This window comes from Tinamus guttatus, unplaced genomic scaffold (assembly GCF_059628265.1).
Source record: "Tinamus guttatus ecotype Peru unplaced genomic scaffold, ASM5962826v1 Tinamus_guttatus_pri_ptg000227l, whole genome shotgun sequence".
In the NCBI taxonomy this organism is placed as follows: domain Eukaryota; kingdom Metazoa; phylum Chordata; class Aves; order Tinamiformes; family Tinamidae; genus Tinamus; species Tinamus guttatus.
The window spans coordinates 3,973,818-3,982,851 of NW_028288761.1; the positions used below are offsets into that span (position 1 = coordinate 3,973,818).

Here is a 9,034-nt window from a genome sequence, read left to right on the forward strand (position 1 = left end):
GCATACTAGTTAAACTATTTGATAACTTTAAGTTTGAATATAAATCTAGAAATATATTTCTTCTATACTTAATAAATAAATCTGCATTTTATTGCATATATTATAAACTTTTGCCACTTTAAAATGAAAAAACAATAACATAAGGGGGAATTGGATCAATTTTACAGTCCTTAAATTTCTATCCAAATTTCACATTGGGCTTTTAGATGTAACATACACTTGAATAACAAGTTATAATATAAATATAATGATGTATGTAATTACAGAGGGGAAAAAAAAAAAAGGCAGCGCACCTGTTCTGACTCCTTGAACAAAATTCTGGATACTTACACTAAAATGGCTCAGGTATGTGCAAAGCAGGTCTTTCTGAATTCATGCAATGTCATACATGCTTTTCCTTTAACTCCAGTCCAGAAATCTTTTCAGTTTTACCTATCCTCTCCGAAGTAAACGGCAGGATGCTGGGGGAGACCCCCTGTACCTGTCCACCATTTACGTTGCTCCCAGTAAAGAAGCACAAACTGGAAACCTAGCGGTCCTCTTCACAATATAAAACGAAAGGCCGCTGATAAATCCTTACAGTATGATTTGACAGATTACAGTAGGAGTTTACAGATACAGAGCATGTTTTCTCTGAAGTGGTTTAATGTTTTAGCAGTAAGCTGTGTGTTCAGGACTGCAGATGAATTCTGTCCCTCTTGCTGCTCGGTTCACAAGGCTGTTCTGGAACAGGATATTGCCAAACACATCGCGCTGTGTCAAAAGACCCAGCAGTCTTTTTAGCAGGTCAGTGTATGTTTTCTGGTGGTCGATAGGAGAGGGAGCTCATTTTCGTTGTCAGACTGGGATGTGCACTGACATTTGGTGGGATGTATTTTATTAGCTGAAGGAAATATTTTTTAAAGTTTTTTCCAAAAAAGACATAGAAAAAGGGATTCAAGCAGTTGTTAAAGTAAGCAATGCAGATGGTGAAGGGCATAGCTGTATCCACAATATCAGTGATTTTGCAGTCTGTTATTACATGTAGTTGAATTAATACATCCAGAAAAGTGAACACTTGGTGAGGAATCCAGGAAAAGAAGAAGAAAAATACTATTGCCACAATCATCTTAAAAATATCATCATTTCTGGTCTTATTTCTTTGTATTTGATAGGCTTTCTTCAGGGTCTTCCAAATTAAGGTATAGCTTGTTAATATGATCAGAAATGGTACTAAAAAGCCCAGCAAATTTTTAGATAAACCTAGCCCAACCCGCAGTGTCGTGTTATTGTTGTCATACCGAAACCCACAGACCGTCATGTTCAAGTTCTCGGCAAAGAAAATATTGCGGTGAATGATGACGGGCAGACTGGCCACCCCGGCTAGGAGCCAGATGGCAATGCAAGTTATTCTGGCAACGAACATGGTGCGCCGGATCCGGGACTTCACGGGGTGCACGATGGCCAGGTAGCGGTCGATGCTGAGGCACGTGAGCAGGAACACGCTGGCGTACAAATTAAAACTGATCCCCGCTGACGCGAGCTTGCACAGGCAGTTGCCGAAGGGCCACTGATACTCCATGGCCGTGTAGGCCGCCCAGAGCGGCAGGGTTATGAGGAAGCACAGGTCGGCCAGGGCCAGGTTCAGCAGAAAGATGCTGGCTACTGTTTTTAACTTCATGTAGCAGTAAATGACAATAACGACCAGGCTGTTCCCAAATATGCCTATGATGAAGATGATGCTGTAAACAGTTGGGACCATAATGTAGATGTAACTGTGCCTTCCCGAAACTGGGCAGTCGACGTAGATTCTTTTCACGGTTTCTTCGGTAGAATAGTTTGGGACCATTTTGATCTCTTCCTCTACAGCCTGCTTTCAGAGAAGAACATGAAGTTCACACCTGGTGTGGGTGGAGGCAGGGGGAAAGGAAGGAAATATTATACAAAAAGAAGATTAATTTAGGAAAAGTTTTCAATTAAACTTCATACTTTGTGCCTACTTGGGAGTCTACATCATCGTAAGGCATTTTCACCTCCAATTCATAGGAATTGTAGAGTAAATTAAGAATTTCATCTGTCATTAACCAACCATTACCTATTGCTTTCACTTGAAAAAAATGGCTTGTAGGCCAAAGCCTTAATTGCTACTTATTCAGGAAAACTTTTAATGGAAAACAATAGAAACTTTTAATTAGCTTTTCTTCATAAACATCCTCTGATCCATTTGCTAGCTCTGCCTGTTTCTTCCATGCCTTTGAGAAGTCTGGGGCAGAATCCTGCCCTCACTGTCCATGAAAACAGAACTATGTTCCTGATCCATGGGGATAGGGTGTTCTCTTCGGCTGGAATAGAAGGGGTAACCTAGTCTCAAATCTGCAAGTGTAATCTTGCAGTTTATTCTGTTTTAGCACAAAACTACAGATATTGACTGGCTCAATTATAAAATTCTGTTTTTTATTTGGAACTTGCATTATCTTCACTGGGAATTTCACACTGTGTGTTTCTGTTGAATCATTTCTATGTGGAAGGTAAGTAGATAGAGCCAGATCTTATCTGGCCAAATATTTGCCCTAATATGAATCACTAGTTCCTTTACCTTTGATCTTCTCTGATTTGGAATGGGTATAAAGAGGAGATTATTCATTACAGCCTTGATACAACACCTATAGCAGCATGTAGGAGCTTTTTCATCCCCTTTATAGGGAGTTGCAAATAAACCACAGTTAACGAATGCAGGGCATATGAGTAAAGCAATAAATAAATCCTATACCAATCTCAGCCAAAGGGTATACTGACTCTCGGTCCACAAAACTGAGAAAACAAATATGTTGTCTATACTAGCTCCTAACGTCATTGCTGTTTCATTCTGAAACTCTGTAGTTGCCTTTTTCATAAGTTTGGCTATTCTGTAGAAAATGATGCGCTTGGAATTATATTTTAGATAATAATGTGAAAAAATATAGCATGAAAATCCAGGCCTGTACTAATTTTTTTTCGCAGGTATATCTACGAAAAGAATTTAAGAAAGATGCTGTGAGAACATCAATTCGTATTGCCATTTGCTAGTGACAAAAACTTTTGCTCCTGAGATTTAAAGCTTATTTAAAGTATTTTGCGTATTACCAAAAAAAAAAAAAAAAAAAAAAAAGGATGTCTAAAAATGGTACAAAATCAGTTTTACAGGACATCTGTTGGGTTTTTCAGGACTTTGTGCTCCAAAATGACTTCATTAATTAGTTATGACTTTAGAAAGCAGGTAATAAACTGACTTGGATATTAAGTCTTTGCAAGGTCTATAGAGAAGATTTTTTTTTCTCAATGAATAGTGGAGGTTTGAAAAAATTGCAGTTACTACTGCAGATTAGTGTTTATGTCTACCTGCAGCATCCCGACAGTTGAAATTTGTTGAAATGAAATTTGTGCTGCCTGAAACAGATTAAGGAAAATTGGCATCCAAATGGATTGTTTCTTTTAAATAGAGAAGTGAGGCATGGATATGTGTTGGCAAAGCCCACGCAGGACGTGTGAGGCAGAGCAGGAACCGAAGTGCGTGAACTGCAGCCAGCCTCTGGGCAAGATCACCCTTTGGCTCCCATTTTATTAGTTTATGCTCTTAACAGGCTCAGTGCATCTTTATCGTCACTAATGTCCTATATGTTTTCCTGGACTGGGAATAATTCTTGCATTAATAACCTGATTCATTTCAATAAAGATAACAGGGTTATTTCAAGATTTAGTTTCTTGGGAATTTTATTAAGAATGGAATAGGTAATTAAATGCAACTGAAGACAAAACTTCTGTCAGGAGCTGCCATTTAATTCTTCCCAGTCTCTCCAATTCATTCTGTGAGTTAAGTCTAGTTACCTCAATAATAACAGGTGCCTGAAAACAACATTGCTTATTTTTACCATATTAAGGAAGTGGAAATACTCAAGCAAACACAGCTGGCACAAAAAAAATGGATGTCATTCTGGCCATGTGTGGTACTCTGCATCCTGAGCTCAACTTCCTGACTTTTAAACCATGCCAAAGCTAGAGTGAATGGGGGTTGGCTCTGTGGAAGGTCGTGTTATCTGTAGGACAGGGAGAGCCAATATAAAAAGATTGCAAGATAAAGAAGTCCTCTTATCTCAGCCCTGGGTCGTGGAAGTGACCAAGAAGTTTTGACAGTAACTGATAGATTCTGAAGCATCAAGGTCTGCAAATATTTGCCTTGTCCCAGCTACATGCCGGTGCTGCATGGTCTTTTTGTTATCACTTCCTTTGCTCACTTATGCACCCATTGAAATTACAGCAGAAAAACAGCAGTAAGAAACCATAGTGTAATTTCTAGAAAAGAAAACTATCTGTGCAAATCAGACCTACAGTAAAGTAGATAAAGGCCCCATTCAGGTTGAAGAAGAATTACTCCTCTATTTTATTCTTTTATTATTATGTATTATTATTTTAAACCCTTATTTTTGCTGTCATTATCCCTTGCTGAAGTTCACTTGCTTGTCCCAGGGCCATGGTTATATATTCAGACAAAGTAAATGCTTCCCCTGGTGAAGTACGGGAGCTTTCTTAGGAACTGCACAGAAAGAGGTGGCTAATACAACCCTATGCTGCCAGAATTCACTAGGGCTGGTTAAACCACTGGCCAGTTAAATGCAAGTATCAAAACTGTGCACATTGATAATTCCATTTAAGATACCTCGAATGACCTGAATTAACGTAACGATAATTAGATAATTTTACGGCTGATACACATGGAGCTTTTTCTAAGAGGATTGAACTGATGCGACTGTGAATGGTGTAGCAACATCAATCTCAAAGCAAATTATCTGGTGAGCAGCAAACCCCTGTTGTATGTTACTGTCTTGTTTGACCTTTTATCTTTTTTAATTACAATGATCATAATAAGTCACTGATAATAGTTGGTAGAGCAGTCTGAAGCATTCCATTATGTACTGCTCCATTCCTGGCTTCCGCAGGGCGCGTGCGGATCCGCGTTACGCTGCCTGGCGAAACACCGAGGAGCGCGGGAGCCCGGATACACCAGCACCGGCCGCGGCTTCCTGGGGGAGCCTCAGTGCTGGAAACGGGTAAGCAGACGTCACCAGTGAATGGAAATGTGTTTTTGATATTTGCTTTGACACTGGCTAAATAAATTCAGGCTGACTTAACTGTGACTAATTAGGCACCTCACCATTAGGTAATGTAAGGGTGGTTTTTTTTTTTTTTTTTGTCTTCTCCATCTGCTGGGTGGATTATTTGCTTTTCATACAAACCACATTTAAAAGGAAGATACACTTTATTTTTATGCAAAATCATTACATAGGAAGAAGAGAGGCTGTGTAATGTTTTGGTACGATATGCTCAGTATACTACACACACTTTTTACTGTCAGCATAATATTTTTTCCTTTATCACAAGAACTTAATTTGCCTTTTTTCAATTTTTTTTTGAAAACTAATGATGGTTTCCAAATGCTTTACTTCACTGCCTTTTATCCTATACAGCAATTCCACCCATCCATTCTTTATGCTTATTGCCGCAGCAAATAATCTCTTCTTCCAATTCCTCTGCCTAGTTCAGTCTCTTCCCTCTTTTTGTTAGCACTGCTGTTCATTTCATTTAGCAATAAGGTTATATTCTCTGCATCAAATAGAATAACAATCTGTCCAGTGCTGCTCCTCTCTGATCAGATACTCTGGCAGAAAACCTGTGCTCATGTATTTATGACAAGCCCGTGCTTGCAGAGCAAGGGCAAGGGCTGCTTTGGGAGCCCTGTGCCTGACGTCGGGCATCTCAATACGCAGGTTTGTGCTGACGTGGGAAAGCTCAGCTTGCTGCAGGGTTTCACATGGGCCTCTCCCTGGTTTTGTGGCTCCAACACAGTTCAGTCAGTGAAACTTATGGACAGCATCTGTTCATGGTCCGGGCAGGACACAAGTCCTTAAGTGTCATGTAGAACTCTAAGGAACATTTTAAATTCCTTAGCTTTGGAGATACTCCTGTAATAACAACCAGTGTTTAATGCTATGCTGGAAGGACAGTATGTTCCCAGCAAGCTTCAAAACCCCTATCCAAAAGTGTGAAAGTGGTTGCTGCTTTTGCAAATTTTGGATCAAAAGGTGGCATGACAGGAGAGCAAACAGGAAGTGCAGGAGCTCAGTAGAGACCTTTTTTGGTTTGTTTTCTTTTTTTTGTTTGTTTTTATTACTATTTTGTATTCCATTTTGTATGGCTGGCCTCCTATTCAGTCTTTCACAAAACTGCCATAATTAGTGGAAATTATGTCAATTTTGTGGTGAGTGCTTTTCTTTCTTCTGAGTTACGTTAAGGTGCTTAACTTGATCCTCCAGAAATATGCTTTGATATTTTTGAAGCACAAACATATAAACATATATCTGCATGACTTATGCCAATATATTTCTGTGTAGTTGTATTACTGCCAGTTAATTGTTTCTTTCAATTGCTCCATAAGTTAAGTGAAATGTCCTCTATGCTCAAGATTTTGGCAAGAGTAGGGTCGTGATCTGAAAAACATTTTTTTAGTAAGCAGCAATTACAATAGTTATTTGCTATGTAAAGTAAGAAAAACAAAATGAAATAAGTTAATTAAAATTTAACTATTGTAAACATGAATCATCTAGATGAAAGGCAGTGTTTTGGTGTTTCCTTGACAATCTAAGATTATAAAATTGTATTTTTAAGTTATTTTGCAAAACAATTATCTTTTTAAATCCCCAGTCTCTCCATGGGTTCTTTTAGCTTTTAACTTGCACCAATTGGAACTGGGCTGCTTCATCTGTGCTAACTGGCAAGCTGTAATCTTTCTAGGACATGCTGCTCCTTTTACATCCAAACTCCAAATTGCTCGTTACTTGCTTTGTGCCAGCAGTGGCCCAGTTACTCCTTCCATGTAAGCTCTGTTTATATACTTTGACCTTGAACTTCTGTATTTATTTCCCCCAGCATACTTCCATAAAGTCGGTCCTTTTTTGTGATGGTCTTCACAGTTTATTCTGAAAAGCGTGAACATCTCTCTTCTGCTTGTTTTCATAGACAACTCTCATTAATTTTCCATTTACTTCCTAAGTAGCTTTCAGCTTTGCTCTATTTTTAGTCATAAAATTTATATGAGAAAAGGACAGATGAAAAGACTCTTTCCCCAGGAAAAATCAATGCATGCAGAATGATTAGATAGAGGAATTGGGGGTGTTATTTTGAAATTATTTGTTTCTTTTTTTTGGGGGGGGGGGGCGGGGGTAGAGGCAGGGGGAATAAAATGAAGTACCACAGTTAGCCACTGTGATGCTCTGAAGTTTAATTCATATCCTACACGTTTTGACCACTAGAGGTCTGTATTTCCTATTTTAAAATAATATTTGCTTTGTTTTGTATTCAGAGGTTGTTGCTTAGCTTTTTCTATCTTCTTCCTTCAATGCTATTTCTTTAAGATGCAAACACAAAACAAATGTCTTAATGTGACTTCTCCATTTAAATATAATGTACCAGAGTGAACAATTTTAAGTTTTTATAATAGTATCTAATAGCAACTGCCTATTTTGATCCTAGTACGCTCCTGGTTCTGCTAACCTCAGCCCAATTCTGGTGCTAGTAAGTCATGGAGAATGTTCTGATGTTTTATTTTTTTCAAAGAAGACATGCATCTTAAACTTTGTAAGGTTTCTGAGACAAATGAAGGGAAAAAAGGCTTAGAGGGAAAGTAAAATTATAGTTTACTTTAGAAATGTAGATGTAGTCTACATTTTTTTTTTCTCCCCAATACCAACCAGAATGATTAAAAATAATTTTACTAACTCTAGGTTAACTTCACTTTTTGGCTATCTTGACTCAAACATGTATTTTTCTATTTAAAGGGAGATGTTTTATTTTTAAAAATACCACTTCAGAACCATTTTTAATCTCTTCTTTTTTTTCCTAAAGGAGTTTTGAGGAATTTTGTAAAATTACATGACAATATGAGTCTACACAGATTTTACCATTCAGGGGGTGTATTTTTTGACTGCCTCAACTGCTTTGTTTCATGAAGTGTAAACAATTACATAATAAAAACAATAGTGAAACCCTAACTATCCTTTCCATTTTATTCCTTTCTGCCTGTTCAGATAATGCCCTCGTTTCTTATTACCCGTTTGGACACTGACAAGGCATCGTGGAGTTGCTCTGCTTCAAATGATCTATTTAGCCAAGGGGTTTGTTAACACCAGTAAGTGCAAAAGCTCTTAGAAGCTTTCATCCACTCTTCCAAACATCTTGATCTATGTGGGAAAAAAAATTCTAACATGGCTGTGATTGCTATAGTGGTATTTATTTTATTGAGAGGAGTAGTTGAGTGAAGTAGAACCATGAACTCAAAATGAACTATATCCCTTTTTTGCCAGATAAGCAGAAATAATCAGTATCTTGTCCTATATTTATGTCAACCAAGGGTTATACAGTGTCAATGAATCCCAGTGCATTGAAGGGATATTTAAAGGAAACACTGTACAAGCACACGAGGGTTATATCTTGAAGCTGCTAAAGATATTCGGAGGGAATACAAGTACTCTGTAGAAATGGAGAACATTTCTACATGTGGTATAAAGTTCACGCTGAATGGCTAAAGCTTGACTTTAGAGATATTTAGCCAGCTGATTGCTAATTTTAAACATGTAAAATAAAGAATAATCTTTCATCTGTACAGTGGATTGTGGCAAAAGTTGGTGCAAGTGAAAGGCCACCCTTTAACCACAAGTATTCTGTGGTTGTACAGTAACTAAGATTAAACTTCTGGATACTTTCTGTTGCTCTTCCCTGAACTGGCACTATTGGAAGATAATGCAATATTACAAAATATGCTTTTGTTTTGTTTTCAGAACTCATAAAATTCTTTAAGACTTCAATGAGTGGACACTCCGACTGTAGGCTGAGGTCTCCAGGGCCCCTCTTTACCAACTGTGTTTAAAAGGGGAGAGAAAAACCATCTGGAGCATCAGTAAGTTATTCTACTGATCTGTAGGGAACTGGCTTGGAAAACACAGCATTCTCCCAAGGCCAGTCCTGT

General features: G+C 38.1%; 1 protein-coding gene across 1 annotated transcript; it reads right to left on the bottom strand.

The window, feature by feature from the left end:
* Positions 1-647: 647 nt before the first annotated feature.
* On the bottom strand, positions 648-1,828 carry AGTR1 (angiotensin II receptor type 1). The gene has a single exon (XM_010223531.2). The coding sequence runs from the start codon at positions 1,826-1,828 to the stop codon at positions 788-790; it is 1,041 nt and encodes a 346-aa protein (XP_010221833.1). The 3' UTR covers positions 648-787.
* Between the last annotated feature and the right edge of the window lie 7,206 nt (positions 1,829-9,034).

Coding starts and splice junctions, on each gene's coding strand:
- AGTR1 (XM_010223531.2), bottom strand. CDS start 1,828: ATGGTCCCAAACTATTCTACCGAAGAAACCGTGAAAAGAATCTACGTC.